Here is a 26,520-nt window from a genome sequence, read left to right as displayed (position 1 = left end):
AGCAGCATCCAAAATGCATGTACATAATTTCATAAAATTAAAAAACTGTCAGAATTTTTTTCTACTAACAAATAGCAATTCGGGCTATAACTGATGGGAACACAGAGGAACTGGACATGTGGATTCCTAATTATGGTTCCTTTTGTATAATACTATGCTTTACGAGGCCTGGAAAACCTTAGACGTGTCCTATTGTTTGTTTGCACACATTAAAAATTTTAATTTGTGCTTGTTATTGATCAAATTAAAAAACTCCCGTCCATAACTATGCATTTTATAGGAGTTATTTCATCTAGCATTGAAAAAGAGTAATGTACCATAATAAGTATAATCTACCATTGTCTTCAAGGAAACTCTTAATGTTTTACCTGGAGCAGTAACAACAAAATAAGAAAGAAAGAAAACCAGAATGCGCCTTGCACCTAAATTGCTAAGCTACTATGCAGTTTGAATGTAAAAGGTTTGTTGCAAACAAAATATCAGATACAACTGTTCTCTAAAATAAATACAAATGTTTCCTTTCAATAAAATTACTTTACATTCAGTCATTTAAAAACAGGTATGAAGCTGATTGATCAGTTATGTATCAATGATCAGTTATGTACCAATGATTGGGGGCCCCGAGTGGCCGAGTGGTCTAAAGCGCTCTTCGTTACGGATCACTGCCATCTCACCTCTGTCTGCGGCGGTTCGAGTCTAAGATTCAGCCAATGTGGGCATGTGAGAAAGCTTGCCAGTAGCTTCTCGTGGGTCGGTGGTTCTTTCCGGGCTTTTCCGGGTTCTTCCTCCACCATTAATACTGGCCGCCATGTATAGCCTATCGTGTGCTGAAAAATGGCGTTAAACCCCACAACAACAACAACAACAACAATAACCAATGATCAGTTATGTACCAGTGATCAGTTATGTACCAAATTGATCGTACGTACAAGTCTGACTTTTTCCTTTACATGTGCAACCACCTATATTCAATTCGTTTCGTGGTAATTGGTATCAGGTTCAGTATTTTTTTTTTATAAACAATTGGAGAAAATGTTCAGCAGCGTATCGGGCTATTCCACTTTAATTGTGTGTGCTCACAAGGGTGTAACCAAACTGAGAAGTCACATGATTGAGCCTATAATAAGTCTGTCCATTATCAGTCATGGTTACTTAAAAGGACGAGAACTTTTGTGAACAATCGTTTCCTTACAGCATTGTTCCGTTTGAGTGCCCTCCATTTTATTTCAGGTTTGCTAAATATGGTGACTTTTCCTCATGGGCGGCAAGCATTCCCTTTGCTTCTTCAAGGGAGGTAGTGGTAGCCCTAAAGAAAGGGATAAGACGAACAGAAGTTATGCAGCACAAGTATCAGTCGATAACAATTCATCAAAAGTTAAATCAAATTCAAAGTTACAAGGTGAAGCTCTACCAGGAAGTGTTTCGCATGCAGGTTTGTATTGCATAATGTTAGCAGTGATCGTATACAATAGTACGTGGAGTGTAGAACATGACTAATATTGTAGATATAGTCTATAACATTAATACTCGTGTAGATGTAGTCTTTAACACGAATAATAAGTACAGGCATATAACATGAATGCTATTGTGAATAATTTAAACTTCAGTTTGAGTTTAAGCTTGAGATTTTGTTTCAAAACTCACGATTGACGTTAATTTTGAAAGGCCTATTTTCACTGGCTGATATTGAAAACTAGACTTCATCTTGAATTGAAATTTTGTTATCTCCAGGATATATATTAGATAATACTAATCCACTGTGTGTGGTACAGATGTACTCGAAAGCTATGTAGGGCATGTAGCCCTTAACTTATTGAAGATACTCACTTGATTCAATGACAGACATTTGTATTACGAATTTACGGTATTACTATCGTTGTTTATGTCAAAAATGAAATTTTAGTATTGTTATTCATCCTCACCCCCATTCCATTAAATGCAAACAGCAGACAACCATTTTGGAGGTGGGGGTGGGGGCTGGCAGAGGGATGCGATCTATGTAAAGTAGGTGGATGTTTCCAGCTTTCTGCAGAGTTCTACTTAAATTTCCATTAAATGTAATACTCATATTCAGTACTGGATTAAGGCCTTCCAGACCCTAAGCACTGAAAATATGCTCAAAATAAAAATACCAGTGTTGCCATAGTTCGAAATCAAAATACTCGTACATGCAGATCGAAATGGCCATATACATTTCATTCCATTTTATTATCACCAGTTAATTTGATTATTTTTGGTGCCCCTGTTGTACTGGTGCCATAATCCCTTGCTTTGTGTGCTTAATAGGTAATCCGACACTGAACATATTTTTTGTCACCATTATGAACGTGTTTAATGTTTCACCTTATTTGCAGGACAAATGAAACCATTGAAGTTCATTGTACTAGTACAATGGTGTCTTTTTGTGAAGGGAGTAGTCAGCTACTTTAGTGTGTTAGGAATGGGACTTACCTCCCATTTTCATGTCCTAAAGCCGATAGTGTATTGAAAGTGCATTTAAAAACCAACCAAACAATACTCCTCCTCCCGTATCATTAATCTAATCCTTAGAACTGTTTTTAAAATCCTATGATTTGGAGAGAAAACATATTAATTCTTAAATGTATTTGTCCATAAATATACAGGTTAAAACCTGTTAATCCACTAATCAAACGCTATAGTAGAAGCATTTTATTTTCGGATCTTTCAGCCTGGTTCATGCTAATTTTGCAGTCACGATAATCAGACATTGTTCAGTGCAAAGAGTTTAAAAGGATGAGGATTACATAATATGAAGAAAAAATATTCCAGAAAACTCTAGGACTTGTAGTCCCTTTAGAAAACATAATTTTTGACTTATAAAGTACCTTAAAAAATCTGGGTTTTCATAAATAATCGAAGTGAAACGTCAGATCTTACAAGAATCGATGGCGGTTTTTAGTTCTTTTTTTTAAATAAATGGTGTATATGAATAATGCATACATACTCAAACTGTGGCTGTTACCTTATAAACTGATGATTCCCATGTAAACATTATCGCGCAGGGTAGGTGTGGTGCGGCAATTGTTCCCCCCCCCCTACGCCAGGCGAAGTGGGACGTCGTCGAGAGCCTTAGGTTGTGGGTTTGCCCCTGGGTCATAGGTCAGAAGCAGTTGAACTCCCAACAGTTTATCCATTTATTGGTTGACGGTTATACTAATACATTGCAATATATATATATATATATATATATATATATATATATATATATATATATATATATATATATATATATAGACCGGATATGAAAAGAGAAAATAAACATTTACAGTAATGAAACATCTGCCATTTACCTAATTATAGGTTATTTTATGTATCTAACTTGTGATTCAAATGAATTGTTATGTTGACACAAGCAATCATCCAGTGTGAAAACTGCAGGTGACACTGTCCACATGCTTTGTGAAGAAATCAGTGTGTATGGATACGTTTGTATTTTTGTATGTTTACTGAAACTAGCCTATTAGATTTATAAATTGTATCAAAGCTAGAGAGCATACTTTTATTGTTCCTTGAAGGTCAAGGTCACATATCAAGGTAACCCTTATTTTAAGTGTTCTGTTATTTTACTTTGAATTTGAAATAGAAGAAGTGGTTTGAACACTGGTAAACCTTTGTGCATATGGAAGACAAGAGTGTCAAATTTGCCACTTTTATGATTTCCATTTGAAGGTCAAAGGTTAACATTACTATCTTTGTTTGGAGGTGTCAGTTTAAAACTTTTAGATGCAGTAATAGACATAAAACGTGATATAGCAGTAACTTTAAAACGTTTAGATGCAGTAATAGACATAAAACGTGATATAGCAGTAACTTTAAAACTTTTAGATGCAGTAATAGACATAAAACGTGATATAGCAGTAACTTTAAAACTTTTAGATGCAGTAATAGACATAAAACTTGATATAGCAGTAACTTTAAAACTTTTAGATGCAGTAATAGACATAAAACGTGCTATAGCAGTACATCATAACCTGATATTGGCACTTGGCATTTTCGTGGATATATGTTAGGCCAGGTTTCTGGTCAATATAATTATTTGTGTCTTCAAACTGTCACCCTGAAGCTGTTGTAAAGGTAATGGAATGACAGTTTTACCCTGCATAGCTTGATGTTTTATGTATGTATGTATCATGTGCATCAATAGCATGATCCCATTGGCAAAGTCAAACACATCTGAAGCTTACTCACTTTAAGTTCAATAGTTCAGTAGTTTATTATAATAAACACAAGCATGCTTGGATAATGCACGTTACAAATATTAGCAGTGCTGCGTGGTTATCAAATGTTATATATCACTTTAAACAAAACGAAACTGAAAGTATTGAACTATTGACACCATCAACTCATTATGTACTGCTGTACCAAGTTATTTGTCTATTACTGCGTTTAAAGGTAATCGCCAAGAGCTGGAAAGGAAATGATGGACAAGTACGCACAATCTTTGCAATAAATTATTCTATAAATCATAATCTATCTTTTTATTTTACACAGATTTTTCTAGTGGACAGTTTTTGTTTGTTTATTAATATGTTAACAATTCAATGTACTAGTGCATGGATGGTTTAGTCCTGAGATACGTTTGAAAGTACTAAGAAGGACTTATGCGTGCTGATACAGGAAGAGTCTTGCATGTCATGTTTGATGTCATTCCTCAAGGTCACGGTCAGTTCTTACACTAATATGTCATGTTAAATTATGCTATGACTATTCATGCATTTTACACCCATTTTAAGTTGGGAAACGTTTTAGTTACCCTTTGTGAATGTAGCACTTAATGCACATATTCGTGCAGGACTTACAATGTGTATAATTGTATAGGACTTAATTCAACACACACACACACTACGTATGATAAGATGGTGAGTCTGAAGCTCTTCATGCTGTGTTACTGCATCTCCCTGATGAAGATAACTAACGCATTCAGCAACATGTTAATTAAACCAGATGACTTTGAAGGTCAATATCATACAGTTAAAAAAAAAATGGTTTTATCTGACTTAAAATGTGGGGATAAGCTGACATAATTTGGTTTTAGTTGAGTTCAGTAATCTTATGTCCTTCATATATCACATTAAGGTCTAATGTCATGACAGAGGTTTTTGTACTGCATTTTCCTCCGACCATGTTAATTCATTCATACGGGAAAATATTTTTATTTCCAAAAGATTTATGTTGGAGGTTTTCAAGAATATCTGATATGGTTTCAGTATCCAGCAACTGAAAAGTATAAAAGGAAGTAGAAACATATTTTCATGAAATCCTGCAAACCTTTTCCTGGTAGTAGAGTAGAAAGTTCCTTGTTAATACTTAATCACATTTAATGTGGTGGGAATGTCTGTGGTCGTTTCACAATTTACGGTCACCTAGTACTTAATTCTTTGATTTTGTTTCAAATATATTCAATTATTTTGTTACTGATAAGATCTTCTCCAACCTGGAATGGCGGTTCATTTTATCCCCATTAAACGTTACTCAACAGTCTGTGGATTAAAAGTGAAGATAAAGGTAACTATAATTGCACTGATTGTAGGGACTGGTCTTAGTCATAGACAATCATTACAGGAACCACATTGCATCATAAAGGCTCATTGCAGGGCTTTTCTTCCTTTTCTAAATTTTTCAGGTATCTTATGCTAGTAGTTAGCTTAAAGGGGGTTCTAAGCCAAAACCATTTTTTTTTTATTACGACGACAGCATGATTACCCTCTCCCAGACACCCATGTCAGTCTAAACAAAATACAAAAATAACTTTGTTGGGGCAATATCGTCGATTTCATTATTGATTACCTGTCAAGGACCCATCACTGAATCATCATCCCCGTCACACAAAACAAGGTTGGTTTAGATACGCCTCCTTTAAGCTAACTACTGCCGTTTTTGCTTGAAATCGCTAGCGATTTATGCTTCATAGAAAATTACTATTTCAGACATTCACATAAAATTTCAATCCGCTATTAATAAATCACTGGGATTTATAGATCACGCGTCTGATTGTTAAATGTATGTGAGTTATTGATAACTGGCTGGGATTTTACCAAACAAATCGATAATTTACACAGCCAATTTCCGAGATATTTGTGATATTTAAAGAAAATTTATATGAAATCGCTAGAAATTTACCGTACTACCCAATCTAAAAAGTCCACCTCGCTAAGCTTAATACTATCAGACTTTTTATATTCTAACGCAGATGTATTTATCCCATCAGAGCAGTATCTTTTATCATTAAAATGTATTTATCCCATTAGAGCAGTATCTTTTATCATTAAAATGTATTTATCCCATCAGAGCAGTATCTTTTATCATTAAAATGTATTTATCCCATCAGAGCAGTATATTTTATCATTAAAATGTATTTATCCCATCAGAGCAGTATCTTTTATCATTAAAATTACAAAGACCAGACTTTGTAATAACATCAGTCTCAATTTGTTGACAATTCTATCTTATTGTCATCATCTCGACATAACTGGAAAATCCGTCTAACACAGCTTTATAATTATCGAATCCTATCATCCCACGTGCCACATTTGTTTTTAATCCCTTAGCTCGTTTCTTAACTTCATTATCAGCTAATTTTAGACAGCACATTTTATTTTGCAATCCGATAAACTCTACGATAGGAACCAACATTGTCTCATCCTTAAATTTTCCTGTGACTATTTTATTATCACCACAGTAAAATCTGCTGTTCTTTTTGATAATCTGAAAGATCCAACATTTCTCTATTATCATAAAATTCTTGATAAGGATCATCAGATTTTATCTTGTGCATAAGTGAGTCAATATCTGTAAATAACAGTTCTGCATCAGGTCACTTAACCTTAACAAATCTGTAATGAAATTAGTACATTAGCAATTTTGATATTTCAAGTACTGCCATACCGACATAAAATGGCTTGTTCAACTTCAGATTTGTCTTTCATCGTTGGATAGCTACTAGATTTTCATTCAATATTTTCATACTGACAAAATCGTCAGATGCTACAAGTTTATTACGACGTTCCACGTTATTGACGATCTCAATATTGACTCGCTTTCTAATGTTTTCTATTGTCTTACTAAGACAGTGTTGCCCATAAGCTTGAAAAAGTTTTTCGACTTCTGTTTTCGCAGCTGCTCGTTGTGCTGTCTTTGAGTCTATATAACTCTTCACTGACGGCGATTGATTAAATTTTTGCACACGATGAACATTTCTTAATTTTACCCCATGATCAGCTGCTTGTTTTCAAATTTATAATGACAAACGTATCTCCGTTTGTCAAGCAGATTAGGAACTAATATTTTAACAACAGATTTATCTCTAGTGCTAGCACTAGATGAATAAATTTACTGCTATTAAACTGTAATCGATCAGCATTGATTCTCGACAAAATGGATAGTCGTTATGCTTATCATGAAGCTCAACAGGATAGTCAATATCAACTTCTATGAGATAACTAATATCTTCCGGTATAGTTTTATCAGTTTCATAAAAAAAAACTGTTTTCGCTAATCCATCTAAACCGACCATATGGCATATACTCTGACATGGTGTAACCCTATAAATTATTGGGATATAGATATGTTATAAAACTTGATGGTACTCTACTATCATAGTCGGGTAGATATTTATTATCAGCTTTGGCATATTTTTATGTTTTGATGCTAATCTCGTCTATAGAGTTGAACATATCAGGATCTGTTAATATTTCAAGTTTTATTTTACGGTACTTGAGTAATGAATTCAAACGTAATCCGGGCGCCGAATAATGCCAAGCTGGGTAGAGTCCGTAGTTATCAGAGCTGACATTTCTGTAATTTTGAAATATATCTGCAAGCAACCGAGCGTCTGTGATAATATACAAAAAAGTCATGATAATCCCCTAAGTTTTTACAGTAGAACGAATTCCATGTCGATCTAGCATAAGCATAATTATCATCACTAACTCTTTTAAGATTTAACCTATAATAAAACTTATCTTTATTAAGTAGACACGTCGTGTTAGGAATAGTAATTTTGTATTAAATATAATATAAATCACTAGCGATTTCAAGTACAAATCGGAGTAGTTGTGTATAAGGGGATGGTTTCTAAGCCAACCCTATTTTGTCTGATGACTATGATGATTCTTTGATATGTACTCACGTAGTAACTCGGTGATGAAATCGACGTTGTTGCCTCAGCTAAGTTATTTTCATATCTATTTTGCTAGCTTGAGTGCTGTGGGTAGAATTTTCTGGTCGTCCAAGTACAAATTAGGGGGTTTGGCTAAGAAACTACATTGTATACAACTAATATGCTTCCTGTCATATTTGTGGTATCATGTACTGCAAATATATCACATCTGTACCAGTTACCAGAACAGTAGCTAATATAACACATTTGAACAAATTATTAGCACTATATCAAATATAACACATTTGTACCAGTTATTAGTACAGTAACTAATATAATATATTTGTACCAGTTATTAGTACTATATCAAATTTAACACATTTGTACCAGTTACTAGTACATTAACTAATATAATATATTTGTACCAGTTATTAGTACAGTAACTAATATAATATATTTGTACTATTTATCAGTGCAGTAGCTCCGATTATTGTCGTGTAGGACACTTGTGTTTCAGAAAGGATGTTGACTGTGTAAGTAAAATTTGGCATTAAGATTTCACAATTAAACATATACTTCATTTCCAGGCCATCAAAATCTCCAGAGCTCTTTCTGAATATTTTAAAACTATAATGGTTAAAATGATTCAGAATAGGAGCTTTTCATGCTGATTGTTTATTTTTCCCCTCCAGAATCAAAGGGTTTCCTCCGTGCTCTGTACGACTATGATGCCAGGACAGATGATGACCTAAGTTTCAAGAAGGGAGATATTCTTGATCTCATTGATAACAGGTACAAGTAGTCCTTATTTTAGAATACGCCAGTTGATCGATGAAAGATATAAGCAGTCCCTTTTCAGCATACATACGCTGATTGATAATATGTAAAAACATTCCATTCAGTCTACTTTATCTAATTGATATCAAGTAAACGAAGCCCTTATTTCAGTACACGTCAGCTGATCGATAGCTGGTAAACGTAACCCAAATTTCCTTCCACTTCAGCTGATGGATAACAAATAAAAGTAGCCCTTATTTCCGTACATTTCAGCTGATGGATAGCAAATAAAACAAATAAAAGTATCCATTTTTTCAGTATACTTAGTTGATGGATAGCAGGTATGATAAGTCCTCATTTCAGTATTCTTTATGTTCTTGGCTTTGATTTAAGATGATTGATTTGAAAGCAGATGGTTAACCTATTCTTCAGTTGACTTGCCCACCGAATTACAATTAGTCCCAAGAAAATGATTTCCATTTTGGTAACTGATTATAATCAGTCTCTTAGTTACATCTAGTGATGGTTCTTTGAGACTAAATGGAACATTCACGAAAGCTTATTAAATGTCTTTGAAGTTTGTTGCCGAGGTTCGGATACTACCATATTTTGTTGCGTATTGCATGCATTTACACCTATATTATCTCTACTGGTCGAACATAAGAAAAGTTTATGGTATGGCCCGTCCCACATCAGCAGACATGACAGCAACAATGAACATTGAAAATCTTGAAGCTAATTCTCCTGAATGGATGGTAGTATCAACATGAGATCTTTTCCAAATGTCTTCAAATGGTGACTTGTTTGTCATAAAAGAAAATGGTGTTATTTTTACATCCAATAGAATTGCCACAGTGGTTAAGTTTAAAATGTTATCACTCAAGAACATCAGAGATGATTTCAACACTCAGCAGTTAAAAACTGAAATGGTTATTTTGAATTCCTGGAAATTGTTATACATAATTGAGTGATAGAAACTTTAAAGGACATTGGTCTTTTTTTAAGGAGGGTGTGCATATTACATCAGAATGAAAAATATAATTATTTCCCGGTTGTTCTAGTTTGACCAATTTATATCTACTCCAAGACCAGATGTCAGGTATTCTTTTCATTTTCATCAGGCTTCTGTTTGTTTATATAGTTTGCTGTATATTTTGGTTGAAAAGGTAACTATCTGGACATGATGTAACAAACTGTACACAACAATACATATGCAAACAATTTGCTGGAAACACTTTAAGCGCCCCAAACATCATGTCTCAGATTAGAGACATTAAGATGTGACAAAAAGATATTGACATTAAAGAAGCAACACAAGTCATATTCACTCTTTGCAAAATACTAAATGTGTTGCATTGTAACTACATTATTTACTAGTACTATGTAGGATATTAATAATGCTAACAAAGTTCTATTGTTCATCTTTGTAGTTTTTGTCATGTAACTCTCCAGGAAATAGACACATGGGAGGCTGGTGACTTGTTCATCCTACCCTAACACTTATCTTCTAGCTGTGTAAATACCCCATCGCAACGGTATAAATACAATGACCATACACGTAAATGATCAATATTTAATAAAAGGTGATGCAGTGATTTCTTTCATTTAATAATTTCTTTATTTATGGGAGAATTAAATGTAATTAATACAATTGTAGCTCTGTTAATTTTCTCATTTCGCACTTCTTGATGACATCTTTTTTGTGTCTTCGGATTGGCTGTTAATGGTAACACAGATACCCTATGAAATAAAGAATAACCCCTTAATGTGACAAATTTGCAATTTATTTACTTTTGTTTTGAAAATAATCGCTCTGAAATCACCGTTGTTATGCAAGAATTGAGCACTGTTAGAGTAGAAAAGATTAATATTTTTGCATTATATACTTGTAAACCAATCAACGTTGTGTTAGAAATGATAATCAATGAGCATTAAAAAGTGGCAGATTAACATTGTTCGAATGTTTTCAGCCCATTTTTATGCCACATACGTGTTGTGCACATTATACATTAGTGCGTATTATACATGACAACATATTGTAAATTTGGATCCAAGCTATTAAAATATCAAGAAACCAAGAGGGCTGCTTCAAACATGACATTTGCCTGTTTACATTTGCTAGCTTTCGGCTAACAATACTGCTGATATCGTCTGGGTTATAGCTCTACTGGTCCTAGGCCAGGATAATTTGTTTGATGGTTCGGTGTCCTTTATCTATCTGTTCATTAGCACCAGTTTGTTATTACTGATACCCCAGAACTACATGGATCTTTGCCATGCACTTTACAAAACTTTTCCCCCATAGTTACTCCTCAAAAAAGGAAAGGCATATCAACATGGAGTTTCCACCAGAAGAAAGTTTTATATATCTTGATTTAAAAAAAAAATTAAATTGTTGCCAATCTGACATCCAGTATATCAGTAAGAGCAGCTAATTTGAAAATATTGTTATCTCTGAACAATATCTGGGATGGTTTTAACACTCAAAGTTAAAAGAAAGAAATGGACTTATCTTGAGATACTGAAAATTCTTTTTGGCTAGTAGACTGTCATCCCCTGGGATGAACCATCGTGTATTATTATGTCCCACCTGTAATGAACTGTGGTATATATGATTTTTTTTGTCAGTCCATCCATCATTTTATCCATATATCCATCCATCTTTACCTGTCAATACTATATCTCCAGTATTACTATATACAACCTGCATTGTTGGTTCATTTGCAAACGAGATTTCACAAACTGCTTGAACATGAGAGATATTATTTTTATTTGCATGTGTCAATGCTCTGCTTGAATTTATGTCCTTAAATGAATTTTGCATGTTTTATTTGGAATTTGGAAATTTTATTTTAACTATATCTGGCTGCAGTACGGGTATACACGTTCCAAAGAGCACGGTGAGAACAGGCTGGAAAGGACTTTGTATCTTGACCGATAGTATTTATTGGAGACCTAATACATCTTGATTGTACTTGGCATGACAATAGATAGGTCTTTGCACTTTGATCCGTTAGAATTGATAGAAAACCAATATACTTTGATTATATTTGAAAAACTTATAAAATTACTTTTGATACTTTAATATCATCCACAATTTGTATTTGAAAAACTTATAATGTATTGGACATATATTTAGACCTTTTCTTTATTCTGTTGAAAGCGATTGCATATTTATTCTGCATATCTTTCATCTGCGTCATCCTTGCTGTTACTGGATTGTCTCTTCTTAGTTCCACCTTTCTACCAAAATGCTAATGCAAAATCACTTAATCAGACTTCTCATTAGCTGCCAACTTTTTACGTTTACAAGTTTTAACACTGTAGCCATCTGCTTCTGCATCAGTGTACCATCTTTTGTTATATTGTGGCATATATTTAGCACTGTACAATTAATTTTTGGGGGCCCCGAGTGGCCGAGTGGTCTAAAGCGCTCTGCGTTACGGATCACTGCCATCTCATCTCTGTCTGAGTGGGTTCGAGTCTAGGATTCGGCTAACGTGGGTATGTGAGAAAGCTCGCCAGTAGCTTCTCGTGGGTCGGTGGTTCTTCCCGGGGTTTTCCCGGGTTATTCCTCCAACATTAATACATGCCGCCATGCATAGCCTATCGTGTGCTGAAATATGGCGTTAAACCCCACAACAACAATATTAATTTTTGACCTCCTTGCTATGACATATAATGAGGAAGTTGCTTGATATTTAGCATAAAAGATATGACATGAATTTCATAGAAATGCCGAATGTTATGTCAATCATATTCATTAATGCTCATTTCCCAGACAATCATATTAAATAGGATCTTTCTTATATGACCATGGCATGTGTAAGCGCAGCACGTTCACTTTTATCATGTTTGCTTGGAGTCATCTGGTCACTGCTACATAGGAGCTTGAGAAATCGCTAGTTCTGTTTAATCTTCATTAGTCCTTTGTTACCTGATTGGCGACAACTGAAAGTTAATTAGCAATCAGACAATGGTATTAACAACATGAAAACTACCAGTCTAACTGAAATTTAATTAGCAATCAGACAATGGTATTAACAGCATGAAAACTACCAGTCTAACTAAAATTTAATTAGCAATCAGACAATGGTATTAACAGCATGAAAACTACCAGTCTAACTGAAAATTTTGAGCCCTAATCTTGGTGCATTTGTGAATACATTATTTCCGTTTTCTAATGCTGTACATTGGAGCCATCAATGTGACCCTTGCTATAAAATAGGTCATTATATGTTGATGCTTTTTCCAACAAAGATGCGTAATAACAATTCATTAAAGGAAAATGTAGTATATTTAATTATGTGAAATTACATTATATTTGGTTGTCATTACAAAGAACAAAAAGTATGTGAAATACGAGTAACTTAAGCAGTTGTAATAAAACAGACGGTTATCAGTTGAATGGAATCCATGCTCATTTAGGAACAACGGTATGCTGAGATACTGTATCATAACTACATGTATCTGCTTGAAACTTTAGACGTTATTTCTTGTATATCACTTGCTATTCTTGTAAGTTGGTTTTGTGGTGGTGTTGGTCTGTAGGTCTTTAATATCATATTATCACCGGAAAGGGTATATTATACCGAGACAATGAGCGTCTTTGCATGCGACACAACTTCATATGGGCAGAATTAAAATCCTCAACCTTCTCACCTTCTGTATCTGCAACACTAAATATTAATCCACCAGAGTTACCGAGATGTCTCTTGTAAATCTTCATCCTTAAGCTTGAAATGCAAATTTACAAAGATTTTGGTGTAGATGGTTACAATACTTACATTCATTTGCACCTTACACATTTTCCGCCCCAGACTGCCAGTGTCCCCTTAAATTAGGAAAAATCAGGACTAAAAATTTAAGTTTGTAAACTGGCATTTTGCTGATTTTAATTCTAAACCGCTAGTAATTATTTAGCCAAGAATAATGAAACTATTAAAAGTTTGCTAATACTGAGAAAATTTAAATTCTTGCACTAATTTTGATCACGATAGTGGTCAGAGGTATATGAAATGTCCATATGACAGTTCAATCAAGGTGCAATACTAAACATGTGCATATTGAGTTAAATCTTTGCTAACAATTTAGTTTCTCATCAACATGTTACATAGTGTGCGAGATGTTGGGGTTGGTGCAATGGACCTTTTGTATCATGTTAGATAGTGTGCGAGGTGTTGGGGTTGGTGCAGTGGACCTTTTGTATCATCCCCCGGCTTAAAGTTAGAAATATACTCATAACCAGACCGAGTTTACTGAACATCTCAAAATGTCTTACTTGATTTGAGACATTTTGACAGTTTTCGTTTCGCTTGATTGATAGCAATGAATTTTGCATAAAACATTCAGCAGGCACCAGGGCTGAAATACGGTCATTAAACCAAGAACTGTTTTTAAAACTGAACTATAAAGGTCTCATCTCACAGGAACTAATAACATACAGCCGTAAAACAATGGCTTGATCTTAAAGAAGCCAAATTGCCTTATCTCTCAGGAAAGATTCAGGATTTCCTCAAATTCTTTTGTTTTGAAAACACTAAAAATGTTTCCATTGGTGAACTTTTAAAATCTAAAAGTGCTTTTGCATCATTTCTACGGTCTCTGACAAAAATATTGATAATGTATTATAAGATTGATAATGAATAATTTTAATTTTCAGACAAGGGTGTCATTTTGATATAGAAGGCTATCTCTCCACAAACAAATTTCTTCAAGTTGTAAATGTATTTTGATTAATTTTTACAATATATTTACTCACTCATAGATTTCTGTCGAAATTCCGATTTTTTTAAAAACCTTTGTCTAAGTATCTCTATTACTTTCAATACGCAAGTAGCTTTATTTGCTCATTGTATTAGTGTTTTAAAGATTTATTTCAAGTCTTGTGACCTATAAGCTCATTGTATTAGTGTTTAAAGATTTCTTTCAAGTCATAAAGATTTATTTCAAGTCTTATGGCCTATAAGCTCATTGTATTAGTGTTTTAAAGATTTATTTCAAGTCTTGTGACCTATAAAGATTTATTTCAAGTCTTTTGACCTATAAAGATTTATTTCAAGTCTTGTGACCTATAAGCTCATTGTATTAGTGTTTTAAAGATTTGTTTCAAGTCTTGTGACCTATAAAGATTTATTTCAAGTCTTGTGACCTGTAAGCTCATTGTATTAGTGTTTTAAAGATTTATTTCAAGTCTTGTGACCTATAAAGATTTATTTCAAGTCTTGTGACCTATAAAGATTTATTTAAAGTCATGTGACCTATAAGCTAACTAACTTTTATTTATTCAGGATACTTCTGCAAAGTATTTGAAAAAAATCTGGATTTAAGAAATAGATGCAATATTTCAATATTGATTCATTTTGGGCAAAGTCCCATTGAATCCTATGTAAAATCCAATTGAGATGGTCATGTTACAAGAATGCCCATTAAAGTCTCATTTACGTTTATGGCAAAGTCCCATTGGACTCTTATGTAAAATCTAAAAGGGACAGCCATGTTACAAGAATATCCATTAAAGTCTCATTTACATTTATGGCAAACTCCCATTGGACTCTTACGTAAAATCAAATAGGGAGAGCCATGTTACAAAAATGCCCATTAAAGTGTCATTAGGGCAAAGTCCCATTGAATCCCTATGTAACATCCAATTGGGAAGTCATGTTACAAGAATGCCCATTAAAGTGTCATTAGGGTAAAGTCCCATTGAACCTTATGTAAAACTGAATTGAGATGGCCATGTTACAAGAATGCCCATTAAAGTCTCATTAGGGTAAAGTCCCATTGAACCCCTATGTAAAATCCAACTGGGACAGCCATGTTACAAGAATGCCTATTAAAGTGTCATTAGGGTAAAGTCCCATTGAACCTTATGTAAAACTGAATTGAGATGGCCATGTTACAAGAATGCCCATTAAAGTCTCATTAGGGTAAAGTCCCATTGAACCCTATGTAAAATGTAACTGCGATGGCCATGTTACAAGCCATTAAAGTCTCCCTCAGAGGCATGTCCTACTGAACCTTAGACCAAATCCAACCGAGATGGCTACGTCACACGAATACCCATTAAAGTCTCATTCAGGGCAAAATCCAATTGAAATATAATAGAGACGGCCATATCACAAGAAAATGTCATAACAATAAACATAGTTCCAGGTCATACCACTTTCGCAATGTTAAAATATTTACGTTGATATAATCAAATACTGTGAATATGAATACTTTCCTGGATGTAAATAATCTGTCTGCCACCATAACTCATGAAATCGGGGAAAAGGAACGTGGAATGAGAGACACTCTGCATCATAATCAAATACACACATTGACAGTTGTGTATGATACACAGTTCAAGTTTTATAAGAAAGAAAATATGGGGACAAAATTGTTTATTCGTCAGATATTCTCAAATTAAAAGTGCTGATTTTCATGATTGCATTTGTTTTATGTCGCATAAAAAGATCCTGACATGTACATACTTAACTTATATAGTTACTTCCTTATTGTAGCTGCTAAACTGTTAACGTACAATGTATTGCTGCCTAAAACGACATTTTTGCATGTTCATAAAACTGGATGAAGAGCTCTGGTCACTTCCTTATTCAAGGGTTTAATTTTTTATTATTCGAAGGTAAACTATCTCAGATTATTAAGTGATTATATTGTTTTTTATCCTGAGGTAGACTGTATCTCAAATTTTACTAATATATGTTAGGGACATTAATTGGGATATTTGTGAACATAATAGGTTAGTGCAGAAAACGTTTCCTTAATTTCTATTGACTGCAGTTTTAATCCTATTATTTTCCCATTGTCAACCAAGACAATTATTTTAAATTGAATGTGCTACTGATTTAAACATGCGTCTTTTTAATATATTAGAGTAAACATATAGATCTGAAAATGGTCGTACTCTAATTAGATCTTGTTTTCAATACAGAAAGGTTTAATTATAAATCTCCATTCTATAAAACCTAATATGCTTGAGTTTAGTCAGTATTAAGTAAGTAAATCAGATCTACTATACAAAGAAACCGTCTGTTCATACTAGCTGTGTTCGATCCACGGCCTAGTCATACCAAAGACTTACAAAAATGGTACTAATAGCTGCCTCGCTATGCGCTCAGCATTAAGAGGTTAGCGTTAGGACTGGTAGGCCTTGTGTCAGGATAATGTGACTGGGTGGGACATCACACCACATGTCTGAGGCAATATGCCCCAGTGCTAGACATCACTATAAACTGCCACACTGCAGAGATCGTAGCGATATGACTGAAAAATTGTTAAAGCTACGCTAAAATTCCTAATCACACACACACACACATTTACACTGTGTGAACGTATGCATATATAATACATACACATGCTTGTGTGTGAGGAATACTACTATTGAGTGTGAAATCTTTTATTTCTGTGGATTAAATATTTATCACAGTGGAAAGTGAATTACACGGGTACGTTTTGTTATCCACAATGTTTTTAGCCTCGATACACGTTATGATGCATTTCGTTTGATGTTAGGCTGACAAAATTAGATGTTGTAACTACAGTATTGTAGCGAGTAGAATCGGAAACTTGAATGAGTTTCAAATATAATATGTACGCACAATCACAAATATTATAGGGGCATATAACCTTTCCAGTGGACTTCTTCTTTATGCATCTTTCTGTCCAGTTTAGACGAGTTTTTCAGGTACTGCGGTGGGATTTTGGCATGGTGTTGTGTTTTACGGTACAGTAGTACAAGTAGGTTGTTTAGTATCGAGGCAACTGTATTAAAGTATCTTTCCCCAGGATAAAACATTGGAACCGGCTAGGATTGAACTGATGATATGATTTGAACTCGTACCCTTTTGACTGAAAGTTTGACACACTAACTCCTGACCACTGAATCTCCTTTGTGGTGGACGATGCTTGTACCACAATCACGTTTTTACTTGAAGAGTTTCTACTTTCTTGCTGGCAAGGCTGGGTGGATTTTTTTTTATATCTCGCCAGCTTTAAGATAAGATATTGGTATGACTAGTGTTATGCATATGTAGTTTGCATTGTTCCTTGGTTTTTGTTTGTTCATTATATTATGTTAGATATGGGCACTTATATTTTATAGCTGACCTTGTCCAACAGCAAGATTATTGTCTATATGACTGGAATGATTGATCATTTCTATTCTACAAACAAATAATACATAGGTTATATTTCTCGTTAGTGTCGGTAAATATTAAGATCATTAATATTTAGTAACAGACCTTTTAATTATAACTTAGATTGTTCTAAAATGAACATTTGGTCCTCATCCGGATACTTATTTTGTGCCTTAGGTTTAATATAATCTTGTTTACTGGAAACATTATTTATTCCTTTGATGACATCTGGGCAGAAATCAATCATTGTTGTGTTCAATATTTTGAAATGGGTGAAATTATTGAATTCAGATTATTATTCTCTGGCTATACAGAGTTCTCCATAATGTTATTGGAAAGAGACATTAACTTGGAATTATAGTGAATTCAGACAAGGAAACATTGGATTATATTATTGTGATTCAGAGTAAGATTGTTGGAACATTATTATTCAGTCATTGCTACATTATTACATTATTATTCGGGTCATTGCTACATTATTACATTAGGGACTACTGGCCACTACAGAGACACCATCACCTTCAGCACTGGGAATTATTTAGAATACCACTAATGTTTATTCAGAACGTTATTCAATTAGGACTTGTTTGAGTAATTCTATGATTATTGTTGATTTAATTGGCAATACCGAATTTTAATTTTACATTTTTACTTTGACTCTTGGGAAACAACTCAGCCGTTGAAGTCCACAAAGCTTGTTGTTTAACACTCTTTTTAGTACTTACTTTCCGACCAAGGCGTCGTAATACAGTAGATACAATCTATTCGTCATCAGCCATGTCATCGGAACATCAGTAGCATTTATAAAATATAAATTGGATTATTTCCAACGTCTGTTGTTCACTATATCATTATTGTCTCTTTCCAGTTACATTGACAATGACTGGTGGCTTGTCAGACACACAGCTCCCAGGTATTCCAACATGCGCATGGAGGGATATATTCCACGGAACTATGTTGCTCTGGAAGACAGTTTGGAAGCACAGGAGTAAGTTTATTTAATTAAACTTTAGAATCATGTATATATATATATATATATATATATATATATATATATATATATATATATATATATATATATATATATATATATAAGTGAACATAAATAAGTTTCGTTAATTTTATTATTTTTTGTCCCATTGACATGAGAAGCATTATTGATTCAAACAGTTCTTATAAAAGGAAAATGTTATTAATAGAGTATTTATTTCTTGAAGTGACAGAAAACACAATGCTTCCTTATATAACATGTTGTTCTTGTTGTTGTTCTAGGGTTTAACGCCATTTTTCAGCACAAGATAGGCCATATATGGCGGCCAGTATAACTGGTGGAGGAAGAACCCTGGAAAACCCAGGAAAGAACCACCGACCCACGAGAAGCTACTGGCAGGCTTTCCCACGTACCCACGCTAGCCAAGCCTTTATATAACATGTCATTCTCTGTATTTAGTTAGCTCCCTTGGTTTATCATAAGAGAATTATTTTTTTGTAGGTGGAGTTTAGGTAAAGTTCAATGAATATTTATATTCAAACGTTAATCTTGTTTTATGATACCGAGTCATTTGTGTTTTAAAACATTGTGTTGTAATTATTTTAATAAATACAAAGCGGAGAGCAAAGACATGATGTTTCACCAAAATATTGCTACATTGATGTGCTAGAATTTGGCCTAATTTATCCATCGAAAACTATTCTGATGACAAATCTAAAAGAAATATAATTCTTGCCCGCCATACGATAGGTGGCAGCTAGGTGATCGATAGGTGGCAGCTAGGTGAATGACACTACTGTTGTAGAATCAGAACAGTACACTAAGTCAAACTTGACTGGAAAATCCAATAGCTTTAAAGACCAACTGAATAATAGACTGGTAGTTTAATGTAATGATCAACACTTTTATGTAATTGTTTGACTTTTAGTGAGAAACCACCCATTTGCAGAGACAATGTTTGGTTAGGAGAAAGGATGCTCTCTTCAGACATAGTTTACTGCAGCTAGAACATATATTTTGGAAGTTATCATAATAAAACTCACCTGTTCATAAGTGTCTTAATCACTATTCTGTTTTAACTTATATATGTACGTACTACATACTGTTTAGGTTTGGGCCCCGAGTGGCCGAGTGGTCTAAAGCGCTCTCCGTTACGGATCACTGCCATCTCACCTCTATCTGCGTGGGTTCGAGTCTAGGATTCGGCCAATGTGGGTACGTGAGAAAGCTCGCCAGTAGCTTCTCGTGGGTCGGTGGTTCTTCCCGGGGTTTTTCCCGGGTTCTTCCTCCACCATTAATACATGCCGCCATGCATAGTCTATCGTGTGCTGAGAAATGGCGTTAAAGCCCACAACAACAACTGTATAGGTCACCTACTCATTGTGGTAAGTTTAGACATTTCATCCAACAAAATAAGATCATGGTTCAATAATACGTGAACTGACACATTTAGGGCATTAAATTCGTTCACTGTACATGGAAACACATAACTTTGTTTGGTTCTTCAACTATAAAACAGATAGGTGTAAATACATGTCTCATTAATATATATGATAGAATGTCACATGTTTGCAGAAGGAGTATGTTGAATATTTCATGAATGACAAAGATCAATGAACTCGCTCATTTGCGTAAATCAGACAATGAGTTCAGTTATAACAGGCAATCGTGAATTATTAAACATAATTACTTTGCACACATGTATTATTTCATGCAATTATTCTGCAGATGGTTCATGGGCAAGATACACCGAAAAGAGGCAGCACGATTACTGTTAGCTCCCGGGCAACAACCAGGCATCTTTCTAGTCAGAGAGAGCGAAACATGTCCAGGTATTATGCGGAACTGGTGACTGAACAATGAACTTTGCATCTTTCTCTCGACAAAACACAAGCAAAGGTTGCCTAGTTAACAAAGTATATGCTAGATACAGATGCACCTATTGTTCGGAAAATGCCCATTTGTGCAAACGGCCCATTTAGAAGCTACTATCGTTTCAGAAGAAAACCACCTGAATGGAACCTTAGGTTAACGGACAGGTAGCCTCAGGCTTGTACGATGCTTCAGACAGTTAACATTAAACACTCAATGCCGACTCTTTTGTCAATTATGCTTCACCAGTGAAGTTGCCATTACAAAACTCCAAACTTCCATCCTACATATAAATGATGTTCATGCAAGACAAGCCATTACAAATGTTATATGCCCATTACAAGGTACAGCATAAATCATCATTACATCCATCATTGTATCCATCTCTTACATTGTTCATGTATGCACAAGAACTTTAGTTTTACACCATCAACCTTTCCCAAACTTTCTGGATGGCTTGGACTGAAAGAAAATTTGGATTTATACGATGACTTTTGTACTAGTATACGTTCCTTGACCAAACTTTGCATGCTAACTATTGTACTAGTAGTATACGTTCCTTGACCAAACTTTGCATGCTAACTATTGTACTAGTATACGTTCCTTGACCAAACTTTGCATGCTAACTATTGTACTAGTATACGTTCCTTGACCAAACTTTGCATGCTAACTATTGAACTGGGGCCCCGAGTGGCCGAGTGGTCTAAAGCGCTGTCCGTTACGGATCACTGCCATCTCACCTCTGTCTGCGTGGGTTCGAGTCTCGGATTCGGCCAATGTGGGTATGTGAGAAAGCTTGCCAGTAGCTTCTCGTGGGTCGGTGGTTCTTTCCGGGGTTTTCCCGGGTTCTTCCTCCACCATTAATACTGGCCGCCATGTATGGCCTATCGTGTGCTGAAAAGTGGCGTTAAACCCAACAACAACAACAACAACTATTGAACTGGTATACGTTCCTTGACCAAACTTTGCATGCCAACTATTGTACTAGTGGTATACGTTCCTTGACCAAACTTTGCAAGCTAACTATTGTAATAGTATACGTTCCTTGACCAAACTTTGCATGCTAATTATTGTACTAGTAGTATACGCTCCTTGACCAACCTTTGCATGCTAACTATTGAACTAGTATACGTTCCTTGACCAAACTTTGCATGCTAACTATTGTACTAGTAGTATACATTCCTTGACCAGACGTTGCATGCTAACTATTGTACTAGTATACGTTCCTTGACCAAACTTTGCATGCTAACTATTGTACTAGTATACGTTCATGGAACAAAATTTGTGGATGGTTTGAATTAGGGAAAGAACGAAACCTATGATTTTGGGGGATCGAAAGGTCATGTTTACAAACCAGTTGATGGATAATGTCCAGCGTGAACCAATCCTACTAGTGTCAAATTAGATGTCTGTTAAAGAAAGGGCAGGCATATAATATACCGTTCATAGATGCTATTTGGATGGAGAATTTCCTGTTACTTGTAGATAAGCCTTTTAACGGTTAAGTCGTTTAAGGTCCAATTGTAACGCTCCGGTGGCCTAGTGGCTATAGCGTCTGCCTCGGATGCGGGAGGTCGTGGGTTCGATCCCAGCCGAGTCATGCCAAAGACTTATAAAAAAGGTACTAACAGCTGCCTCGCTTGGCGCTCAGCATTAAAAGGTCAGTGTTAGGTCTGGTCCACTTGGTGTCAGGATATTGTGACTGGGTGGGACATAATACTACATGTCTGCGGCATGATACCCCAGTGCTAGAGATCACTATAAACTGCCACACTGCAGACATCGTAGCGATATGGGTGAAACATTGTTAAAGCTACGTTAAAAACCAAATCACTCACACACACACTCAGGTCCAATTTTGATGGGGTTGTCTTTTTTCGATCAATTTAAAACTCAGACCTCACCAGATCCTCGAAAAAAGCAGAGTTAAGGAACCATTTAGCATATTCTGATGCAGTTCGATGTCCTTTATCTCGTGGACCTAGATTTGCCTTTATATGTTTTGTCTTGTCAACTCATTTTCTCTCGAGTTATGACCATTGACGTTCAAATCTTAACATGGGATCTTGCCTGTTACAAACATAACGCAAAAGTCATTTAAGATAGTAATGATCGAGTTGTGTATAAACATTGTCTCATACACTAGGGTGTGCTTTTTATGGGCTTTATATCATGTACGCCATGTTTTGATAGAATTATGGCCCTTTGACTATTAACATTATTTCCTGACATGGGATATTGCTTATAACTGGCATAGTCCAAGCACCATTTAACATATTCTTATACAATATAGTATAAACATTGTCTCGTAGACCTATATCCTTTAGCTGGTTTAGCCTCATCAACTCATTTTTAAAAAAATGGAATTAAGTCCATTGACAATTATCTACATGTTTTCATATATAATGTTGCTGGTACGTTAGAGATAGCCAAGTATTTTAATTACAAGACAGGTTTTGGTTTTTTTTTTTACATGAAAGTTGACTGATTACTGAACACGAACAAGAGAACAAATTTAGGTATCCAAATGCTAGGAGATTTGTCAATTGTTTTAAATTATCAAAGTGTTACCTGGTTATACATTTTAGTTGATCTGTCATAGAACATATTTTTATTCTCAGAATGGAACATACCTTGTTTGAAAGATTGTTTGATGAAAAAAAATGTTTTGTATATTTCTATTTAAGAAAATGCTTGAATTCCTATTTGAAGTGTATATTCATCTTAATGCTTCTCAAAATAATCAGGAAAGTCATGAATTCTTATTTTCAACTTTTCTAGGAAGTTATGTCTTGTCAATCAGAGACCAGGATCCAGACAAGGACGATTGTATCAAGCACTACAAGATACGCAACTTTGAAAATGGCCATTTTTACATAGCAGCCAGGCAAATATTTTCCAGTCTGACAGAACTGGTGGATCATTACAAAGGTATGTAAAAATTTGTTTCCAAACTTGACAGTTGTTCTTTATTTTGCATGTTATAGCGGTGGTCTGCTTGGAACATAGTACATGTATTTTTATCACCTTTTGGTGAAATTGAAATTTCATTTCCTGTGACAGTTATTACACACATTTAGGATGGCTGCCTTTTCATATCTTTTCCGTCTTCCACCGAAGTTCATTTGCAAATCCTATTTTGGACAAATCATGATCATAATAATAGATGCTATTATTATTATTATTATTATTATTTTTAGATCCAGGGGAGTTTATGGTATTGTTTTGCATCCAGCGTTTGCGTTGGTAACATCCATCATTTGTCAATATTTGCTATTTCAAACTCTTTTTAAAAATCCCAGACCAATTTCAGCATTGAACAACCTGGCATAAAGCGGTTTCAAATTCGTGGAAATAAAGCCAGTCTGCCATCAAATGTGGTTGATGTTACAAAAAAGCAAAACAAACAAATCTTTAAGCGACTCAACAGTAAAACCGAGTAGCAGAATGTGATGCTGATAACGATCATGGCGACCATTACTGAAATATAAAACTCTAAATGACATCTCAAGAACTACTGAACAGATGTCTGACCAAATTTGACAGAAAACACGCTGGCATAAATGGATTTAATAAATGTATACAAGTAGTTCTGATCAACATTCAGATGTGGCCACCGCTATTAAAAACAGAAAATATTTTAAGATCAACTTTTCAAAAACCATTTGACAGTTTACCAAATGGGACAGAATGAGTCCTGACTAACAACCTTTCAAATTCATGCAAACAATATTGATCAGATATGGACAAAATTGAAAACAAATAGAAACATGTTTGAATAAATTTCTGAAAAAGCCCACACTTAACAGAATTTGACCATCTTTGAAAGAAAGCACACATGGATAAAGGCCTTTCAACACTCGAATAATGATTCTGATGTACCATCAGCTGTTTAAAAGACTGGCTGTTAGGGATGTGTGACCTGAATGAGTTATCTCGAGTCCGTTTGGGCATCTTGTAATGTTATCTTTCAGTTCAGTCATCGGATTGCGTACTCAGATCCCTCAACACATAATGTCACAGTTAAGGGCAAAGATATTGAAGATAGAATGATCTTTAATAATTTTTATTAGAATTTAAGTTTAATATGAGTAGTATGGCACCTGTAACTATTTGTTATAGTTTCTCCTTCGGCAGTGGAAAAACCTCATCCGAACTAGATACACCAGAGATTTAGAAATTCAAACGGCACGTTCATTATCCCAGTCGACTTGCCGTAATCGACCGACGTGTCATTGGCGCGTCATTCGTTTTTTCTTCTTCTTCGGACGACATATTAGGTCAAACGTGGAGAAATGCTCGCTTAAAGAAAAAAGTACCTGCAGTGATGATTATGTTGTATCAGGTCATGATATTCATATTTGTTCTTAGCTTTTGAGCGCCCCGGGTAGCAATTAGTCTAAGGCACTCGCCTTTACAGATCAATGCCATTTCATCGTTGTCCAGGTGAGTTAGAGTCTCGCCTTGGCCAATGAAGGTATGTGAGAAAACTGGCTCTGTAACTTCCCGTGGGTCAGTGGTTCTTTATGAGGTCGGCCGGGTTCATCCTCGACCAAATATACTGGCCGTAATGTATTGAATATCATGTGCTAAGAAATGGCGTTAAAAAAGACTTTAGGGAAAAATAATCATTCATTCCATAATTATCAAGAGTATCTTTTGATAGCCCAGTGATAATGTATTGAGTGAGTTTTGCACAACGAGCCAACTACTCTCCTACTTCTTTTGTATTTGAAAATTGGTTGTAGGAAAATGTATAATTACTAACTGGACGTCAAAATTATCCATGCAGTGTTTACATTTTGTACGGGTGGGCTGAGCTTATCAATTAGTCTCATTAGTATGGTTCATAATACAGTGATGCAATGAGTGTTATTAACATTAATTAACAACACTTAGTAGAGATTACACATACCCCAAATTTAATACTTAGAGATTACACATACCCCATATTTAATACTTAGAGATTACACATACCCCATATTTAATACTTAGAGATCACATATAACCCATATTTAATATTTAGAGATTACACATACCCCATTTTTAATACTTAGAGATTACACATACCCCATATTTAATACTTAGAGATTACACATACCCCATATTTAATACTTAGAGATTACATATAACCCATTTTTAATACTTAGAGATTACACATACCCCATATTTAATACTTAGAGATTACACATACCCCATATTTAATACTTAGAGATTACATATAACCCATTTTTAATACTTAGAGATTACACATACCCCATATTTAATACTTAGAGATTACACATACCCCATATTTAATATTTAGAGATTACACATACCCCATATTTAATACTTAGAGATTACACATACCCCATATTTAATACTTAGAGATTACACATACCCCATATTTAATACTTAGAGATTACATATAACCCATTTTTAATACTTAGAGATTACACATACCCAATATTTAATACTTAGAGATTACACATACCCCATATTTAATACTTAGAGATTACATATAACCCATTTTTAATACTTAGAGATTACACATGCCCATATTTAATTTATGCTTTTGCATTAATATTAATCCTACAAGGTGCTCTGTTTAGTGAAATACGAATAGACTGATGTTTTTGCAT

At 34.7% G+C, this 26,520-nt stretch overlaps 1 protein-coding gene across 2 annotated transcripts in view; it reads left to right on the top strand.

The window, feature by feature from the left end:
- Positions 1–669: 669 nt before the first annotated feature.
- LOC149808203 (tyrosine-protein kinase Yes-like) overlaps positions 670–26,520 on the top strand; it is a 103,906-nt gene continuing 78,055 nt past the window's right edge. The window contains exons 1-6 of one of the 2 annotated variants that reach the window (XM_089974636.1): positions 670–921; positions 1,231–1,432; positions 8,812–8,911; positions 18,905–19,024; positions 20,756–20,859; positions 23,681–23,830. In XM_089974636.1, coding sequence (XP_089830762.1) covers positions 1,258–1,432; positions 8,812–8,911; positions 18,905–19,024; positions 20,756–20,859; positions 23,681–23,830 — 649 coding nt within the window. In that variant the 5' untranslated portion in view covers positions 670–921; positions 1,231–1,257. Of the gene's footprint in view, positions 922–1,047; positions 1,433–8,811; positions 8,912–18,904; positions 19,025–20,755; positions 20,860–23,680; positions 23,831–26,520 lie in introns of those variants that run through there. The other variant, XM_089974627.1, reaches the window with a different exon arrangement.

The sequence above is a fragment of the Sinohyriopsis cumingii genome, chromosome 1 (assembly GCF_028554795.1).
Source record: "Sinohyriopsis cumingii isolate HCF-2022 chromosome 1, ASM2855479v2, whole genome shotgun sequence".
NCBI classification, from domain to species: domain Eukaryota; kingdom Metazoa; phylum Mollusca; class Bivalvia; order Unionida; family Unionidae; genus Sinohyriopsis; species Sinohyriopsis cumingii.
This window is presented reverse-complemented; position numbering and strand designations above follow the sequence as displayed.